This window comes from Haliotis asinina, chromosome 14, assembly GCF_037392515.1.
Source record: "Haliotis asinina isolate JCU_RB_2024 chromosome 14, JCU_Hal_asi_v2, whole genome shotgun sequence".
Classification (NCBI taxonomy): Eukaryota; Metazoa; Mollusca; class Gastropoda; order Lepetellida; family Haliotidae; genus Haliotis; species Haliotis asinina.
In genome coordinates, this window is record NC_090293.1 from 34603927 (window position 1) to 34626147 (window position 22221).

Consider the following 22221-nt stretch of genomic DNA (forward strand, 5'->3'; position numbering starts at 1 on the left):
TGTTTATGTAAATATTGGCCGGTGGCCATTTTCTTATATGTGTGCCATTGATAATGTTTTGTAAATACTAAAAGACTTTGCAATATATAATAAGCAATGCCCATGTTACCCTTTCTTTATGCATCACAATAGAAGACAGTGTGTAGGCTGGTGTTACTGTAAACTACCCAAGGATCAAGTTGCTTATGCTGGCTTCCGTGTGTTCCACTGTTTAGTCTGCATCTTTATTGTCATGTGACTTTTGTTGTTCTTACATATATGCTCTCTGTCTCATACCAATCTTTCACCTCATGAAAGAGTAAGGATAAAATCTTAAACGTTGTATTCCACATCCAAGTTGGCATCCTTTAATAAGTTCTCTTTCTCATATGTATATGTCACTTCCAAATGCCATTCAAAGTCTTGTTGATGCAGTCTGTTACCCGTTACAACAGCATCAGTACTGACTAACCATTGCAAGTTCGCTTCATTTGTAGCCACATTCAAATGTGGCTGTATACATTCGACAAGAGGTGTTGTTAAACTTACAACCAGCTGCCGATTACCAATGTATGCTATTAGCAGAGAAAATATGAGCGTTTGTATGTAAATTTCATGTTTAATTAGAGAGTGTAGTCGCCAGTCCCCTGTCGACGTTCTTATTCATGCATTCTAAGATGCTTTGCTAAAAGATCAAAGGCGCCGACAGTACTCTATCAGAGAGAAAATGCAATTTTTGCATGACGTCACCCTGTATTGAGGTCACTACGCCGTTCTCGTCTGAGCCCTCGTTATTATACCTATCCTTTGAGCGAGGAGTGAACATTACTTTAGATCATCGCAGTCATTTATCTATTCGTTTTCTGCCTAAGATTAATCGTAATTAACCTTTTCGTATCAAATTTAGCATCTTAGAAAAACGTCCTCGTTCAAAAAAGTGTACTTTATTACACTATACATGTATGAGCGTACTGTATTTCTTAAATCAAGGGCTCAAAGTCATGTATATTCACAGCCAAGCATCCACATACACTCTACATCGTATGTAGGAATACAAACAGGGGCGATATGACCTTGATGCAGACAGTTTATTTAAGAAATTCAAATTATAACTATTTTGAATCTTTCAAAGAGAGATTACTTAAGTTATAAATGAGATCGTTTGAGAAAAACTTAAATTATTATCATTATTATTATTTACACCAAGAATGAATCCATGTCACACTTTCAGAAAAAATGCGAAGCGAAGAATCACTCCTCCAACAAACATTACATAATCGTATCCTAAGTATCCGACCATACACTGAAAACAGTGGCCCTTTGCCTAATGAACACACGGAAAGCGCATTCTGTACACTGCAGAATTTCTGCAGAACAGGAGACCTTTCAAGAAATGGCCAAGTTCATTTAGTTACATGCTTTTGTTTTGCTAGCTACAAGTGACAAAACCCTTTCCTTGTGAGCGAATGAGTGAGTTATCATTTGGAGTCACATCGGCAGTATTTCGGCCATATCGTGACTATATCAAGTAATATATAATACTTATAATTATATCGTCAGCAACTGAATGTAGATCACTATACTAAGAACCACGATAACTTACTACAACTTACAGACCCTACCTGGATTAACACCATCCCCATAGCTTTAACAGTTTGGATAAATCTAGTCATACGTTAAAATAACATATATACTGCGATTAAAAATAGTAGTTGGTTTGAATTCACTATTTATGCAATGGGACTTGCGTACCGATATCTTTAAGAAGTCGACCCCCTTTATGTCATGATTACCCAAGGTGTGGATGTCTCTTCGCCTGAATAAGGATTTTGGAATTTTGAAATTCTTTCTCGGCTTCCGTGAAGATTTGTGAATTCTTATTCGTGTTTTTGTTGTTTGTTTGTTTTTTTTGTAGATACATCAAGATGTCTAGTCCAAATATGAACAACCTAATTATCATTGGGTGCATCCTGTGTTATCTCAGCGTGTTCCTATTGGGAACGGACGGCGGAGTTGTCTCCCATTCATTGTTCCGGTATTTATGTCAGGTGAGCTAAATTTTCGTTCTTTCATTTGTAGATTCAGAATATTGATTCTAAACCATAATTTGTTGATAGATAAGACTCGTAGATACGATCGTATTTTTCTTGCTTACAATCATGAAAGATGGGGTGGGCGGAAGTAGAGGTGAACCTACGTAGCAACGTACATTAATCATATTAATGAATAATAGTTATACTTAGATTAAAACAGTGTAGACATTGTAATCATGGTACGTCGAAGTGGACTGCACTGTAATATTTGACTGATTAAGCAACGAAACTCAACACCACTGTTTCTACTTATTTGGATTCCAATTAATATCATTCTTTACATGTTCAATATACAGTGATTCTTCATCAAGCATTTAGCAAGGTTGATATGTAGCAACACACAGATTTCACAGATACACTCAACGTGGCGCATGGATTGGTGACTTTGTTTACCTATTAGCAATATTTCAGCAATATCACGGCTGGGGATGGACTTCACACATTGTATATAGTGTGGAGAATTAAACCCAGATCTTCGGCATGACGGGCAAACACTTTCGTCACTACACTACCACATTGCCCCTCATTTCGCATAAATACTGCGTTGGTCAATACAATGCCACCTAAATATATTTATTACCGAAGCTGAATGTAAGAAGATACACCATGCATCACGTTATGGTTGCTTCCACGACAGGCAAAAGCTTTTGGTATTATTTTCAGAACAGTAAGTATGTTTTCTCTGAAAACATGTTGGTGTTATTCATCTTCAGAAATATGCTCTTTGTCACTTCGAATAACCTTTACTGAAAGGCACATTGTGTTCCGCATTGGCCAAGGGACATTAATCTTCCATCAAAACCGTTATCTCATTTTATTATTCTCAGCATTCAATATTCATATTTACTTTATAGATCAATCATATAAACGTGTAAATTATGAATGGTATGTAAATAAAATTAGCATTACTTTTTGAATAAATATTAGGGTAGAAACAGTTTGTTAATAATGTATATATTGATTATTTGATGCTCAGTAAACTCCAGGCACGAAAGAACCTTTATCCTTTTTGCTGAGTGTGTTTTATGCAAAACAAATGTCAATAATCCTTCGAGAGCTTCTCCCGTGTTAAAACCTGTAATTGACTTATAAATAGGCGCTTTTATTTTAGCGCCTCATTACCTTCCACTTCCGATAGCTGTTTGACCTTCAGAAGACCAGTTCCTGAACAGGGTAGTCGTTATATCAAACAGATGAGAAAAATAACTACCCGTAGATTCAAATCTGTGTCAGACAATATGGTCCTGCATGTGTTCCCTGACCTTGGCAACAGAGGTCCGAGAACGTACAAAGGGAAGAACGTAATCCCGTAAATCATTCCATCAAGAGCAACATCAAGCATGTGTGTGCAGATATATATCCTCATCTGAGTACCGCGGCAGAAGTTTGCACGAGTTATCAGACTGTAATGATCTCATTTGTTTCACCTTCAGTGCAGACTGTGTCTCGTCAGTATAAGGCTACTAACGCTATTTGATCGCAACCATCTTTCGGTACACACAGTACATGCCTGTTCCAACCTAACTCTGAAGCTTGTTCTGCGTTTTGTGTGAGCGTGATAACCTCGTTATACCATCATGACTGAGAAGGGCGCCTGTCTGTTGTGTTCCTGTGGCACGTTGGAGCAACTAACACGATGTTCTCTGTGGGTCATTAGATCAGACAAGGTAGTTGGTTCATATCGCTACCTGACACCAACCCCAGCGTTAAATCTGATGTGGTAGAGTAACACTGTTTTATCACAGCCTAAACATCTGACGTTTTTTCCAGATCCGTGCCTGGGTGTTAGCCCTTGGCTTCACGTTGGCATTTGGGGCCATGTTCAGCAAGACGTGGAGGGTTCACGCAATTTTCACCAACATCAAACTCAATAAGAAGGTAAACTTCCCCTTTGTTCTTTATCTGATTAGCACGAAACAGGCCATTAGTGCCGACGGTTCATGTACCACCAAGTCCGATGAGCGTCCTTGCACAGAGGTTTCCCAATCAATCATAGGAAACGTATAACTGATGGTGGTATTTATTTCAATAATGTGCTCGGTAACCTGTTGAGTTGGGAAATCACATTACGTACTTCCTGATACAAGCATGCAGTAGCTATATTGACATTTAATAAGAGATTTCGACGAAAAGTTTCCAGTCAGCAGATGCCATTCCTTGGTATATCAAGACAATGGCGTCACTGAAATTGACATTCATGTTTGAATTAATCTTTATGAAATAGATATATCGCACGGTGATGCTAATATTTAACCATCTGATGGACACAACTTAATTTCGCAGAGGTTCTGACTACCAAACATATGTAAGTGCCTCATCTGTTGTAGCACTGATCAGTAAAACGGCAATGTGGAAGTTTATCAGTATAAGATGTGATTATTGGAAACATTTGATGGTACAGTGTGTTACTGAGTAGACATATTATTTGAGCTTTCATACAATTGCCAAGAGAATTTTGTTTTAAAATAAAGATAAAAATATTCATGATACGTTTCATAAAGTCTTTTCTAACAGCTGGTCTCTATGTCTTCAAATCGATTGTCACTAAATGAAGCGCAGTTATCCAAAAATTCATGCGAACATTCTGATTTTGGTCAAATCACAACGATCACACTGTTGATTCATGGTATTTCTTATTATTATTTATTCACTTCACACATAGAAACTTCCAAAGGAAACCAATTTCAGTCCCCATATTTCAGACTGTATATTATTATCATTGTGACAGGGTGTTATAAATATGTTTTCTATTACATGTATATCAAAGTTATTGTTGTCATTTGATAAACACATTAGGAATCCAGGTCAGAAGAGATCAATTGTACCTCAAGCGTATAATTGGATCACTTTAAAATATGCTTCTTGATAAAGGATTTGGTCTGAAATCAACATTTGTTTATCGATATCTATTCTGATTCAATGGTGGTTGGGTAGCCTAATAGTCAAAACGGTCGCTCGTCAAGGCGAAGGTCCGGGTTTGACTTCCACATTGGTAAAACATGTGAAGACCATTTGTGGTGTTCCTCTCCGTGATATTGCTCAAATATTGCTGAAAGCGGCGTAAATCCATACTCACTCACTCACTCACCCACTTACCAATCTGATGAAACCGTTACATCACCGATCAGTTTCATTCAGAACATAGGTGTTGTTTTACCCTTTAGCCAATACACTCGTGGATTGTTTCAAGATTACCTTTTTCCTTTCCTCGTTTGAACAAATCGCTTTCCACGCTTCATTCACTATAGGAAATCATGTTTGTCCCACAACCCGTCATTCTCTCTGGCTTGGACTGCGCATAGGAATATTTAAAGGAGAGCTTGTACGACTAGTTTTGCTTAATGGACTCGCATTAATGTGGTTATTAAACAGACAAAACATTACTAATATAATAACAAGGCGCCCTTACGTCTGCTATTCTTTGTCAGTGACTATTCATAAAAATTAAGAGAAGTCACTTTCAATTTGGTAATATCACATTCAATGACCACGGAAGCGCCATAAGAATGTTTTACACTGTCCAGATGTATGTACCAATATGTACCAGCGCTGTAAGTGCATTAAGTATTTACGTTTTCATAAAAATAGACTATTAACCTGGGTTATACAAGTTCGCTTGTACTAAGCATGTTATTTGTTTGCGAAAGCATTGGATATCGCCCTTACATACAGAGATATTATCTTCTCACACAGCGCCTTCAACTGACATGCCTTGTGTCATGCAAAGACAAAAAATCGATATAGGTTACGCATTTTATCAGTCTCACCACTGGAACCAAACCGAATCAGCAGATGTGGATTTTATGCAGTGCTTAATGTTATATTCAGATTCAACATTATGAAAAGCACATGGCTCCGCGTGCTAATCTGTTGGAGCCGAACGTCTTCAGCTTGCCGTGAATGCGGAAGTACAACAGTTATATGCCGTTGCTTGTTGGGGATTTATTGACATGTAAAATTGAAATAGCCTCAAGCGGTTTTATTACTTTGTTTTCAAAACATTTGTTTCAAGTGTAAGCTCGACTGGAATATTGAAATAATAAAATCGAAATTGTGTTATGATTAATATTGGTTTTTAAGAAATGCTCATTCTCCTTTCAGATGACACTTTCTGGTTATAATCACTGAGGCCAATGAGGCCCGCATGCGTGTGTTTTATTCATAACAGTGTGATATGTATGGGCCTGTGTAAGGACACTTTAACTTGAAGGCAATACTGATCACATCCGGTCGAAAAAAAATGCTATTTCTCAATATAACGTTTATTGAGAATTGTTGAAGCGCAGGGGCATCTGGTGTTCCCATGCACTAATAATCATTAGGACTCCTTAACATGAATTGAAAGCAAATAACAAGTCATTATTTTCTTGGCCTAAAATGTCAATGACTGTAGTATTTTAGAATTGCTACATGTCATATCAGTCGACACTGGTCGACTAAAGACACGTTCATCTACCAAAACGAAGGTCTCAATGGCCTATAAGTTGTTTGGAGCATTAAAACTTTCAAAGCAAGTACATATTTTACAACAGATATCATAAGTGATAGGGAACTAGTCTTCAGAGTAATTGATTATCAAAACTAAGATATGAAATCCGAGTCTACCACATTACAGCATATTACTAGTTTTGGGTTCATTCTACCAGCCCCCCATCAGCGTTCTACCGGTGTTCTACTGGTCATGGCTTCAGGTCCTCTCCAGGCTTATAGAAAGGTTTACAGTAACGATCAAGGACTTATATATGGGCTGTTATTCTGAAATTGTGTGCTTCGGGGCCTGCCTCTACACCGGCGCCGGACCGATTGTGTCGGTATCAAAGTGTGGTAAGACTGTTGATGTCAAATCCGTGATTTTCCGCTATGTCGACCATATTAGATTTTACACTTAATTGTGTTGCATCCTTATCGCCCACGGTTATCGGACTTTGGTATTTCACACCTCTTTCCATTTTGGGAAGCGATGTTATAAATATCAATAAAGTCATTAGGCGAGTCGACACTGCTCTTGTTCCGCCGAAGAACCATGCCTCGCCATAGCGTTGAGCAATGTCCGTTGTGGTATGAAATGAAGCCGAGCCTTTACCATCAAAGCACCAGTCTTCAATGCTTAGTTTACCATCAACGAGGTGACAACAATAGACAGTGATGAGTGGCGGGACTCGTCAATAATCTGGCAATGCTGTCTCATTGTAAGGCGTTACCCGTGTTTGTCACCCCATTACTGACAACAAAAACAGGCAGATACAGTAAGTTGTGAATAGCAAGCCTCTTTAGCCCTACAGAAACTAGATGGCTTTGCCGATTGTAATATCCTCCAAACAAACTGTCCGTTTACCCCCTGTGTTATTTATCAGCAGGTGGTTGAAGTCGTCTTCCAAAGTTGTGTTCAGTTCCCAAAGTGGGTAATATACGGATCACATTCCGTTCCTTGCGTTGCGTGAGTGAGTTTAGTTTTACACCACACTCACCAATATTCCAACCATATGCGAGTCTGCAAATAATCGAGTGTGGACCAGAAACGCGATTATGTAGCAAGAGCATCGATCTGAGCAATTGGGAACCGATGACTTTTGTCAACCAAATCGGCGAGCGTGACCACCCGATCGCGTTAGTCGCCTCTTAGCACAGGCACAGTCGCCTTTCATGGCAAGCATGGGTTCCTGGAGGCCTATTCTAATCCGGACCTTGACGGGTCTCCTTGCGTCTGTATTTTGGTAAAAGCGATGTAAAACCGTCGAAGTGGAATGGAGAAGTTAGGAAAGGCGGATAGCTCTTAATAAATGCTCTTTGATCCAGGGAATTTTGGATCAATGAGTAATGAGATGTGTCCATGAGGAATATTAATGTTGTTTCTCCGTGAAGTAAGAATACCGTGTAATATACCGTGACTGGCTGCCTGTATTTCTGAGGTTGTAAATTATATTATCGGAAGAATCAAAGTGATTTATACCCCTTGTCCTCTTCAGCTGAGCTCTGAGTGATGGATCACGTGACTGACCACTATCCCGGATTGGGTAATTCCTGGCCCTCACTGAGCAATCGACAAACAGTTTTTAATTTGATAAGCTAATTAATCTCTGATATATTGATCGCAAAGATGAAATAGACAAACTGCTATATATAGCCCTTCCGAGGACTGGTAAGCGATGCGATCTGATCCCAAAATGACCGTAAACGATTAAAGGGGAACGTTCTCCACGGAAGCCAGAAGAAATGGTAATTCTTAAAACTCCTCTAGCTCAACAGTAACCTACAAAACTGATGTTTGAAGCTATAATATTCCAATTCTTCGTCTTCTTTTGAATTTCTTTTTGGAAGAACGGCGTCAAAAGGGACAAATGCACGATCACAAAGCTACGCCGGATATTGAAAGGATGCTGAGATTCATTCGCTTCCGGTTATCCAATTATGTCATTGCTAGTGGCTGGATAAGGAGAGATGGCCAGCCTGTGGCTACGAGGCTGAAATAGTAGTTCCTCATTAAACAACAATGTAACCTTAAATACATATCCAGGCCACGCGGAAAATTAAGACCTACTTGGAAAATAGTGCATAATTTTGGAAGGGCGCGGTGACCGGAGAAGGCTGGTAGCGGGTAATGGAATAGGGAGGGTTTCCCGTCCACTCAACACGACCACTTAGTACGTCTCATTTCCCTGCTAGGGCATCCATGCGACACATATGTTGTTAAGGAGCATTAGACCGCTTAGGATGTTCTAACGTAAGCGTTGCTAGTCATATGTTGGTTATTGTAGAGTAACAGTATATTTTTAAGAAGTCTGGATTGAATTCCTGGAGTGATATATTAATCATCACATCAGACAGAATAATGATATTTACCAAAGAGCATAATAACCCAGATAGCATCGCTGATTTCCTCCACTCAAAAGAACTATGTCGGAGCTTCGCGTGAACACCAATTCGAAAACACATCATCTCGTGTACCAGTTTGGTGTAAAGTGATCAGTGCTCCCAACGTCGTCTTTCACGGAGTTCTACCGTTTCCCCAGCGTCCCCGCAGAAATGGGAATTACAGCACACCGTTGCTTCAACAACTATGTGAATATGATAATTCAATTTCGTGAATCTCGAGTTACAAGGAAAAACATTTTATGACATGTTTCAAATCTGCATTAGCAGCACTTCTAACGTGTGCATCAAAGGTGGTCAATGGAACAGGCGTACAATAGGCATACACGAAGTCATTAGACTATAGATCATGTCAGTATGGGTATCCTGGTCTGCTATTACACACGGCTTAATAACGCTTTCTTATAGTAAACGGAATTCCATGTTTGAATTTCGACCATGCTGAGTTTAAGTCAAGGATATTTACGACCTGATCAATCTTGTATAAAGAAGGCATTAGAGAATGTTAGCGGAATAATGTGGAGAAAATGGGTGTTTTAGTGGTTTGCCTTTGCGGGTTGTCTAGACGCGGCACCGCGAGGTTAGTTTACAACGGGGTGCTTTACACATCACAAGTTCTCTATGCAATAACATGAAATACTGGGGTTTTTTTGTCAGTGATGAGGATTGAGATGTGATTTTTGTTGGTTCTGTGCGATCTGAGTGCTTTATTATAAACAGCAAGCTACTTGAATGGGAATTACCGCCATTTCGTACATGCTACTAGAACACCTCTCTGTATGATCTTCACGGTTTATAGATACGTTCAAGGTTGACAATAACGGTACATGGTTGTCCATTATGTTTAATCGGATACACGAATCCGTGATGACTGACATTTTTTGACCTGACGAAACCGTGAGAATATTTAGTTTTAGCTTTGATGGAGTATGGTCAACACTGGCCCTTCGAGATTAAAGTATCATGAATTGTTATCATCTGAACGTCGTTTTCTACGTTCCGTTATGAGTTTTTGTTTTGGTATCTATTGTTTATTTTCGACTTTGCTTTGGGTTTGTTTGTTTCTTTGTTTGTATTGTTTTCTTTTAGTGTTTTGTTTGACTGTTTTTATGGTGGTGGGGATAGGGTTTAGTTGTGTGTGTGGAAGAAGGGGGACAAAGAAGTACGAGCAGTAGGGTAAATCTGTCATTCAGCAAGAAATCCGTACTTGCATTTACAATTATAATTATAGCTACCGATTATCAAGTCAAAAATGTCCATAGTTAAATTACTAATCTCCATATTCATGTTGTATTGGAATAACGGATGGTTTTGTGACAAATGACACATATGGTAATAACCATTTTCAATTTAATACCGATCTTGTTTTCAAATTGTCTAGCGAGGGCACATAATTTGGAATTATTTAGAATCTCTAATATGGAGTGTATACGCTTATATCACGATGTGTAAGTATATTTCGGGAGGAGCGACTGAAGTTGGGTAGCTCATAGATGTTTTACATGTTGGTGCACCCCATGGAATAGGTTTGCAGCTTACACACCAAAGAACATATCAGAACGACTCTGAAAGGGAAAAGTTTCAGGAATTCAGAGGGAAAGGTTGAACCGTGGTCTGGTGGTCCCAGACAACTTTTCAGGGGTCACCACTTGCCTCTGACCACTGCTTGTCCAGAGCCAAACCAATTGATTTTGGTTCCAAAAATTGCATTACATCAGTTTGGGCATTGCTGGTTAGCAAACTGACGTGACTCGTTTAGAATATGCTTATTTACTCAATGTCTTGGACACTGAGTTATGGAATTGACTCCAAACCTACCCATTAAATGACAAATGCAGTATCTGTATTAAGTTCCTTAGTTTTTCAAGATGTTTGCTTATGTCCTCAGGTGATCAAGGACTACAAGCTGTTTCTGATCGTATGTGTGTTGGTGCTTCTGGATGCTGTCATTCTGGTGGCCTGGCAGGTGTACGACCCCATACAGAGGGCCGAGAAAAACCTGGCTCCCGAGGTAAGCTGGTGGAAGGTGATGGTGATGTTTTTGCTGCTAGTTTCCTGTTGAGGGCCGAGAAAAACCTGGCCCCTAAGGTAAGAGTGTGGGAGTTGGTGGTGATGTTTGTGCTGCTAGTTTCCCGATGGAAACCGAGAAAAACCTGACCCCTAAGGTAAGACGGTGGGAGGTGGTGGTGATGTTTGTGCTGCTAGTTTCCCGATGGATACCGAGAAAAACCTGACCCCTAAGGTAAGATGGTGGGAGGTGATGGTGATGTTTGTGCTGCTAGTTTCCCGATGGAGGACCCAGAAAAACCTGACTCCTGAGGTAAGATGGCCCAAAACCTACCGGTAATGTTCAAAGTGAATGAGTTGGGTTTTATGCGCTTTTAACAATATTTGAGCAGCATCAAGATTGGGGACACCAGGAATGGGTTTTACACTTTGTGCCAAGGGTTTGAGAGTTGGTGCTGGACGTTGGTGCAACATTATTTGTCAATCTACAGATGTGCAACCCCCTAAATATTGGGTAGGAAAGATGGAAATGCGGTGGTTTTTTTTGCGTTTTCATCCTGGCACAGGTGTACGACCCTGTCAAACCCGGGGAACTATTTCTAATTTGTTGTTTCCATATCTGACACGTCTGAATGGCATGGTCTACTGTTTATGGTTAATTAAAAACTGTGATGCATGTACCGAGAGAAATAGGCAAGCTGTCTTGATGAACAACTTCCTTATTCGGACGATGCGACGTTTCGATATAGATTCTTGCATAAAAATATAAAAAAATGTTTATTCACAGACTTTGTCTTTTGTCCTTCTCTAAACCCCAACTTCATGTTGACACTAGCTGAGGCTTTGAACCTAGAATGACGAACACATGTTTTGACCACGCTGTTGGCCATGGTGCGTTGACCCAAAGACTTCCAGTGCTTTTCCTCGCTGATGTCAATTTCGGACACAAAGAGTATTAAACCTGATACAGAAACAGACATCCATTTAAACGCCGGCATGTAGAGCTGCACCAGCTCACTAAATAGCCCCCAACTTCACCTTCCACGACAGCAGCAACCGCGATGGTAGACTGTATTGACAGTGATTGATTTAAACAGTTATAAATACTGTCGTTATTTCACTATAATTACTGCTGTGTGTTAAACTCACATTTCAGCTTTCACGCGTTTATCTACACATGTAAAACCAATACACTTTGCGATGAAACTTCAAATAGGTTTAAATAGGAAATGAACAATCTCGGAAATGAAAATACAATAAGAGCATGTCTTAGCTGTCGAAGACGATGAACGTATTACGTGGAGAGTCTCAACTTGGCTGTATTCTCCGGAGGAGACCGAGGTTTAGACAGGCAAAAATGGCGCCGCTAGGAGAGGTGAGATCGTCTTGTGTTCCCTGGTACCCTCCCGGAATACAGCCTCAGATTCAATTACCTCTGAGTCTCCATCACACTTGCACCTTCACCACCAATAGCTTGAGCTAAGTCTGTGGTTCCTACTCTCGTGTCGGTGCTGAGACAAACCATCGTGCTGAACACAATACCTCAGCGGCTTCTGCAGGGTAGAGATCTCAGTCAAGAGGTTTGAGGCACGTTGTTGTAATACCTTGTTACCGCTTAACGTTTATGCGATATAAACTTGAAATTGGTGAACGAGATTTTGTTTGAATTAGTTTTGTCGTTCTATTCCAATGTGATCGTGTTTGTAGAACTCGATAGATTTTTCAGTAATGTAACGCTTATGGCCTCTTTCAAACTGTCACGTATTTTGTAGAAATTCAACCTTTCGTAAAATACGAAACGTCTATGAAAACACGAAACAAAGGTCGTTGCCTCTTCTAACACATTTTGATCTTAAATGTAAACAGTATTGTCTGTTGTGGAAAGATGTGTGTAAATGAATAATTCATGGATGTTACTCTTCCCAAATAATGATAACCTTTTCACAACTGCAACATAATTTGTTGGCGCTGAATGTATGGGCTAGATTTTATGATATTGGATTTTCCGGGGATTGTAAAGTACATGGACTGTTTGATACTGGTAAGCTGCTGAAAGATTGATTCTAATGACTTTCCTTTTTCCTATTTAGGTTTACGAGGACTACAGTGTTACTCCTGTGTTAGAATATTGCAAGAGTGAATTTATGGAGATCTGGTTGGGATCCATTTATGCATATAAAGGCCTACTCCTCGTAAGTAGACACTCTCGCACGTACGCACACACACACACACACACACACACACACACACACACAAACACATACACACAGACACACACACACACATGGACAGAGTAGTTTCAAATGGTATGTCATTTCTGTTTGACTTAATCAGCTAGTGCAGTAGGAATGCACAGACACACACACATGGACAGAGTAGTTTCAAATGGTATGTCATTTCTGTTTGACTTAATCAGCTAGTGCAGTAGGAATGCACAGACACACACACACACATGGACAGAGTAGTTTCAAATGGTATGTCATTTCTGTTTGACTTATTCAGCTAGTGCAGTAGGAATGCACAGACACACACACACACACATGGACAGAGTAGTTTCAAATGGTATGTCATTTCTGTTTGACTTAATCAGCTAGTGCAGTAGGAATGCACAGACACACACACACACATGGACACAGTAGTTTCAAATGGTGTGTCATTTCTGTTTGACTTAATCAGCTAGTGCAGTAGGAATGCACAGACACACACACACACACATGGACAGAGTAGTTTCAAATGGTATGTCATTTCTGTTTGACTTAATCAGCTAGTGCAGTAGGAATGCACAGACACACACACACACATGGACAGAGTAGTTTCAAATGGTGTGTCATTTCTGTTTGACTTAATCAGCTAGTGCATTAGGAATGCACAGACACACACACACACATGGACACAGTAGTTTTAAATGGTATGTCATTTCTGTTTGACTTAATCAGCTAGTGCAGTAGGAATGCATGCCTATACCGAGGAAGGTTATGTACTACGTTACTTTGACGTCACAATCGAAATATTCTCATAGGCGTACAGAATATATGGCGCGGCATTGAATATATCCCAGTTTAATGATTTTAAAGAAATATGTTCCTGTACTCTGAATTTCTAAATATTATGTATCGCGTTCTGACACAATCTGACACACTGAGGTGATTAACCCCTTTGATCCTGGACACAGACGTGTCTCAATGTTCCACCAAACGCATGTGTTTGTAGAAGCTGTAAAAAATCATTTAAGCAATGTTCATAGAATGAACAGTATTACTAAAGCTATAGAAAAACATGGATACTATTTTCTAGTTTTGAGTTAATGTATCAAATTGGGGAGTTTGTTGTATGCATGTCAACGTTTCGATATCAATTTATTTCGCAGGTATTTGGTTGTTTTCTGGCGTGGGAAACTCGACACGTGAGCATCCCTGCATTGAACGATTCCAAGTACATCGGCATGAGCGTGTACAACGTGGTCATTATGTGCGTGTGTGGGGGTGCTGTGTCTTTCCTCATCAAGGACCAGCCCAATTCCTCCTTCATCATCATCAGCCTCTGTATCCTGTTCTGTACAACAATCACACTGTGCCTTGTGTTTATGCCAAAGGTATGTGCACAATCATTTGGCTACCTATCAGTATTGGAATGAGTGAGTATATTTATGTTTTCGCTTTTCGCCTCACTCAGCAGTATTCCAGCTATTTGATGGCTGTCTGTTGTTTAGTTTGGACCAGACAATCCAGTGATCGACATCGATCTATGTAACTGGGATGCAATGGCATGTGTTATCCAAGTCAGCGATCCTAACCACCCGATGCCTCGTCACCACTTACAAGCATGGGTTGCTGAAGAACAGTTCTATCTCGGATGTTATTGTATTGAGTGAGTTTAGTTTTACGCCGTTTTTATCACTATTCCAGCAATCTCACAGGGAGGGCCACCAGAAACGGACTTTACATAATGTACCTATGTGATGAAACAAACCAATCTTGGACGAGCAAACGCCTCAACCATAAAGCCCACAACCATCCCAGTCTAAAGTTTCTAATAGTGAAATGAAACTGACAGTGTGGTCTTAAGGCTAATCATAATTTTAGAAGCCTTCATCCTTGCAATTTCAAAATATGTCAGTATGTTCTGTTACATAGCAGGCCAACATTCTTTCTCATCTGACAGATCGACCTGTTTTTGCGTGACTAAACCACCATCGTGCATCCAGAGACGACTCGTGCATAGGAATATTGACAGTTTACCTCCAAACAATTGAATAGTCCCTGGTGACAATACTTGTTTTCAAAACACGTATTTGGTACCACATTATTTACCCTCAAACTTTCAAATTGTTCCTTAATGACTACCTTAAACCTTTTTGTTTCATAGGAGGTATAGACTCTTTTCCCCTTGATTTCATTGTTTCCTCGCCCAAACCTTAAATCTTTTTGTTTTCGGAAGACGTTCATAAAACATCATTACTTCCACCTTGACTGCATACACTGCTTGCTAGAGACAGTCATAAACCTCGTTGTTTTCATGAGGCGTATATAAGACTGCATTATTTCCCTTCGGACTTCCAGCATTCTTTCTTCGCGATATTCCTGTCTCGTTGGTTTCAGGAAACATGAATCAGAACACATTTCTTCCCCGAAACCATATCATTCCTAGTTGTTTTTTCATAATGCCAATGTTACATCGTTTCTTTACAAAGAGTTCAAAGATTACATTACTTCCATGACATGCTGCCAAGGATACTCAGTTATCTCCTCTGAGACTGAAGTAAGATAAAGAGACGTTACATCGTTGTCGGCAGCACACATGCAGTGTATCGATTCATAAGAAATCATGGGTGCTGAATAATGCCCTTTGAAGGAGTTTTGAGATGCCTGACTGTAATTGTCAGGGAAACAGTGATTCCTTATCCATGGGACGGAATAACAAGGTTTTATAGTTTAGTTAAGCATCACGAGTGTATGATGTATGTGGTTTCGCAGAATCGTACCGCAGCAACTGTCATAGAAAGCTAACCTGACAACACAAGTACTACCAAGCCCAATTCCTTCAGATGTTCAGACAAATGGAGGGTAAAGGCACCGTCACTGGAAACCATATGGACCTGTGACCTATACCATCACAGCCTGTATACCATGTCTGTTGTACTGACACTTCATAATGGATGGCCATGACACCGTCACTGGAAACCATATGCACCTGTGACCTATACCATCACAGCCTGTATACCATGTCTGTTGTACTGACACTTCATAATGGATGGCCATGACACCGTCACTGGAAACCATACGCACCTGTGACCTATACCATCACAGCCTGTATACCATGTCTGTTGTACTGACACTTCATAATGGATGGCCATGACACCGTCACTGGAAACCATACGCACCTGTGACCTATACCATCACAGCCTGTATACCATGTCTGTTGTACTGACACTTCATAATGGATGGCCATGACACCGTCACTGGAAACCATACGCACCTGTGACCTATACCATCACAGCCTGAATACCATGTCTGTTGTACTGACACTTCATAATGGATGGCCATGACACCGTCACTGGAAACCATACGCACCTGTGACCTATACCATCACAGCCTGAATACCATGTCTGTTGTACTGACACTTCATAGTGGATGGCCATGACACCGTCACTGGAAACCATATGGACCTGTGACCTATACCATCACAGCCTGAATACCCATGTCTGTTGTACTGACACTTCATAATGGATGGCCATGACACCGTCACTGGAAACCATATGGACCTGTGACCTATACCATCACAGCCTGAATACCCATGTCTGTGGTACTGACACTTCATAGTGGATGGCCATGACACCGTCACTGGAAACCATATGGACCTGTGACCTATACCATCACAGCCTGTATACCATGTCTGTTGTACTGACACTTCATAATGGATGGCCATGACACCGTCACTGGAAACCATATGGACCTGTGACCTATACCATCACAGCCTGTATACCATGTCTGTTGTACTGACACTTCATAATGGATGGCCATGACACCGTCACTGGAAACCATATGGACCTGTGACCTATACCATCACAGCCTGTATACCATGTCTGTTGTACTGACACTTCATAATGGATGGCCATGACACCGTCACTGGAAACCATATGGACCTGTGACCTATACCATCACAGCCTGTATACCATGTCTGTGGTACTGACACTTCATAATGGATGGCCATGACACCGTCACTGGAAACCATATGGACCTGTGACCTATACCATCACAGCCTGTATACCATGTCTGTTGTACTGACACTTCATAGTGGATGGCCATGACACCGTCACTGGAAACCATACGCACCTGTGACCTATACCATCACAGCCTGTATACCATGTCTGTTGTACTGACACTTCATAATGGATGGCCATGACACCGTCACTGGAAACCATATGGACCTGTGACCTATACCATCACAGCCTGTATACCATGTCTGTTGTACTGACACTTCATAGTGGATGGCCATGACACCGTCACTGGAAACCATACGCACCTGTGACCTATACCATCACAGCCTGTATACCATGTCTGTGGTACTGACACTTCATAATGGATGGCCATGACACCGTCACTGGAAACCATATGCACCTGTGACCTATACCATCACAGCCTGAATACCATGTCTGTTGTACTGACACTTCATAATGGATGGCCATGACACCGTCACTGGAAACCATACGCACCTGTGACCTATACCATCACAGCCTGTATACCATGTCTGTTGTACTGACACTTCATAATGGATGGCCATGACACCGTCACTGGAAACCATATGGACCTGTGACCTATACCATCACAGCCTGTATACCATGTCTGTTGTACTGACACTTCATAATGGATGGCCATGACACCGTCACTGGAAACCATACGCACCTGTGACCTATACCATCACAGCCTGAATACCATGCCAATTGTACTGACACTTCATAATGGATGGCCATGACACCGTCACTGGAAACCATACGCACCTGTGAGCTATACCATCACAGCCTGTATACCATGTCTGTTGTACTGACACTTCATAATGGATGGCCATGACACCGTCACTGGAAACCATACGGACCTGTGACCTATACCATCACAGCCTGTATACCATGTCTGTTGTACTGACACTTCATAATGGATGGCCATGACACCGTCACTGGAAACCATATGGACCTGTGACCTATACCATCACAGCCTGTATACCATGTCTGTTGTACTGACACTTCATAATGGATGGCCATGACACCGTCACTGGAAACCATATGGACCTGTGACCTATACCATCACAGCCTGTATACCATGTCTGTTGTACTGACACTTCATAATGGATGGCCATGACACCGTCACTGGAAACCATATGGACCTGTGACCTATACCATCACAGCCTGTATACCATGTCTGTTGTACTGACACTTCATAATGGATGGCCATGACACCGTCACTGGAAACCATATGGACCTGTGACCTATACCATCACAGCCTGAATACCCATGTCTGTTGTACTGACACTTCATAATGGATGGCCATGACACCGTCACTGGAAACCATATGGACCTGTGACCTATACCATCACAGCCTGTATACCATGTCTGTTGTACTGACACTTCATAATGGATGGCCATGACACCGTCACTGGAAACCATACGCACCTGTGACCTATACCATCACAGCCTGTATACCATGTCTGTTGTACTGACACTTCATAATGGATGGTCATGACACCGTCACTGGAAACCATACGCACCTGTGACCTATACCATCACAGCCTGAATACCCATGTCTGTGGTACTGACATTTCATGTATGTGAAACATCACATAGGAAGATTACGATGTCTACTGTTATTACATTCTGTCCGGACTAGGTAACCGTCATTGCTGTCAATGACAAGTGCTTCCACTTATTCTACTCCTTTTTAGACTCGGTCGCCATTTCAAACCAATACATGCCAACAACTCAGAATTGGAAAACAGCAATGAATCGTTTCTGAAAAACTACAGCTTGCGTGTCACCATTAAATTTGTCGAGGAGGGGCTGACATCTAAATTGCAATGAGGCACGATGTCTTGAAGCGAGGCTAAAAGGGGACAGTGTGTCGTTTGTGTGGATGTAATGACAATGTATGTCAAGTATCTTTGTGGGGACGTTGGGCACTTCTAATGTATTGCTGTCATGTGCTGCATCGTTTGACCTTTCCTTGATAGCAGCTCGTGTCTACTTTCAATCAGGATATAGTCCCAGTGACGACAGCGTGAACATATACCACTCGATATGTGATAAGGATATCCATAGTGTCCTTATGGGGAAGGTATGTGTCAGACAGAAGATGTTACTGTTGTGCTTGCGTAGTTTCCCCGTCATTTCACGTTGGTGTTCCCTTCACCAAGGGCTGACACGTTCATCACATGATGCTGCTTCACAGCCAGAAAATTTTGACAATGAAAACGTACGACTGAAGCAAATGAAACTGAGCTTTTGATCTTTGAACAATATCATAGACAAGATATACAAATACCAGCAAGTGGCTTTAGGCGAGACATTGTTCACTATATATTATAATGTAATTGTTCTGCCTCTGGAATCAACCTATTCTTGTGATTTCTGGAGTATTGCTTACAACACAGAGACCTCAAATAATTAGAAAAGTTTTAGAAACTCTGGTCGACTCCAAATGACAATTTGTTTGTAGAGCGAAACTCACCCAAGCATGAACTTCCTAGGGGAACCAGACTCACACGCACTAACTCTCTAAGGGACAAACACATTCATTAACTGTCTCGGGAATACGGCGATAATATTTTGAGCTTACATGTACACCGATTCTTCCCGACTAACAGGTATAGCAGACCCGTTGTATGTCTCGAACATTTTCTGTGATTTGACTATGCTTTGTAATAATATCATTATGTTAAGTCCTCACAACCCCTTTTACTTGCTTGCGAGCTTCGTATAGGCCGCTTTTTACGTATTATTAAATATGAAGAAATATGTTTATGGTTACATACTAGTTTATGTGACATATCAACAACATATCTTATGACTTAAGTTCTTGTAAAGTTCTTTGATGACAGGATTTTACATTAGTTACTTATTTTTACCGTGTATGTATGTATAACGTTTCTAATCACGATATTGGCTGAAAGCTTGCCAATAAAACTTTAAATTTTAACTCAGTCATCTGAACATGACCGGGGTTTTTTTGGCTGCCACGCTTGCTTTCTTTGGATGCAAACTGTAGTTACAAAGTATGCCGAACCTTCTGATCCTGACCTATTCTTCTGTTGAGTTTTCTGTCGGCTAAAACACGACAGAACCAATATCGTCTCTTGGTGGGTGATTTCAAGGAGTCATTATCATGTAACATTTTTTTCAAATATTGTTCAAATAACGTAATGAATTATGAATGATGTTTCTGAAATATTGTCAATTTTGTGAGGACAGAGATCTGACCTACTTAGTCACGTAATGGCAATGACACTTGACATTCATTTTTTTCAGTGTCACTAACTAGGGCCCTGTCATGTATCACGTTGTATCTGCCACTTCCTTACGTGTGGGACTGTTACAATTCAGCATTTCTTGTTCAGCCAAAATGGTTCTTTTCTTCAATTATCGGAATTTTTGACATGAAAGTTTTCAATGTTCAAGGATGTTAATTTTCTTTTCAATAGCAATCGTCGCGTTACTGCCAACGAGAAAACTAACAATTTCTACCTATTATGAAACACGTTCTAATCTTTAACACGTAATATGTGTTTTTCCTTTTAAATGTGCGTAAGGGCATTGAACTCACTTCGAGTGTGTTCAGATGTACTGGTATTTAGAATTGAGTTATCAGCATTTCAGACCATTCGTTCGATCATTCGTCATTCCGTCTTTGCTGAATGTTTTACTTCAACCACGAACTATTTCGGACAACAAATTCTTAATGATTATGACCCATGAAGATCCGGATTACAACTGATCTGCACTAACCCATACTTGTCATACGATGCGACTAACGGGTTCGAGTACTCAGACTCGAAGACTTGGATGACACGTGTCATCGGTTCCCGATTGCGTAGGTCGATGCTCTTGTCGTCGACCACCGGTTTGTGTGGTCCAGATTCTATTATAATAGATGTAATGTTGCCGAGTGCCGCGTAGAATTAGAGAGAACGACAGAGAGAGAGGCACTCTCTCGTCCAGCCCACCAACAACCATCTTATTGCTCTCTCGTTTATGATGAAATATTTTCGATTATAAGACAAGACAACTTTATGGCGTCATAATGACGAGTATAGTTCACGAGGGACTGATAAACAGCTTGTAAAGTCTCCCGTCCTATACACGTTAGACGACAAGGGGATCCGTTCAGCTTACATTATTTATGGCTTGGTGAGATTCAGCTCCTAGCAAGACAAATTGACAAACTCACATGACTGCACCGGACTTGAGGGAGTCGCCGCGTCAGGTCATAAAACGACTTGAGTATCATGGGAGGGCTTTTCACCGTTAACCATGTCTCGACCAGCTGTTTTTACAGTATCTGGACTGTGGAATTTAACTAGAGCAATACACAAAGGTACTTATGGTGTGTATAGAGGTGCATCTAGAGGTTTTGAGTAACTCAACGAAGAAAAAAAACCTTTTACATACTTGATGAAGACAACATCGTATAACATATGTTATAATGTGCTAGCAAAATTAAAGTCTTTGGTACTTGCACTTATCATTTCCGCGGTAGCAATTGAAAGATTACCTTTACTGGAGAGATATGATGTTTTCTGGAGATATAATTGATCAGGTAATGTACTGGAATGTTAGCCCACAAGTGAATGTTATCATACAGATACACATAATGATATGATATATGCATCATAAGTTGCTTTAGCCATCTAAGAAAGGTTTTCTCTAATAGTGCAAAGCACATTTTGGTTGGAAATATATACATCATGTTGAGAAAGGACATCGTTTAACCGATTCAGAACAGTTATGAAGTAAGTGAGTATAGTCTTACACCGCTCTTAGCAACATTCTACCCATATTTCGGTGGGGGACACCAGCATCTCTCCGAGTCTTTGGCGTGACAAGTGATCGTAAAGTGATCGTTTTAACCACAAGACTATAAAGTGAATCTGACAAATCCACACAGAGGACAGTGTGATGAAACTTGTTCTCCAGCTTGAGACTTATCACCGAGTCATTGTCTTTAGTGTACAGATCTGGGTGTTGATCTGTGCTAAGACTTTATTAAGTCTGTGTTAAGATATGGGATCA

At 40.6% G+C, this 22221-nt stretch overlaps 1 protein-coding gene across 1 annotated transcript in view; it reads left to right on the forward strand.

Moving 5' to 3' along the window:
* LOC137261882 (gamma-aminobutyric acid type B receptor subunit 2-like) overlaps nt 1-22221 on the forward strand; it is a 156393-nt gene that overhangs the window by 125570 nt on the left and 8602 nt on the right. The window contains exons 13-17 of the mRNA XM_067799689.1: nt 1895-2027; nt 3843-3950; nt 10831-10953; nt 13040-13141; nt 14317-14541. Of these exons, the coding sequence (XP_067655790.1) occupies nt 1895-2027; nt 3843-3950; nt 10831-10953; nt 13040-13141; nt 14317-14541 (691 nt within the window). The remainder of the gene's footprint in view (nt 1-1894; nt 2028-3842; nt 3951-10830; nt 10954-13039; nt 13142-14316; nt 14542-22221) is intronic.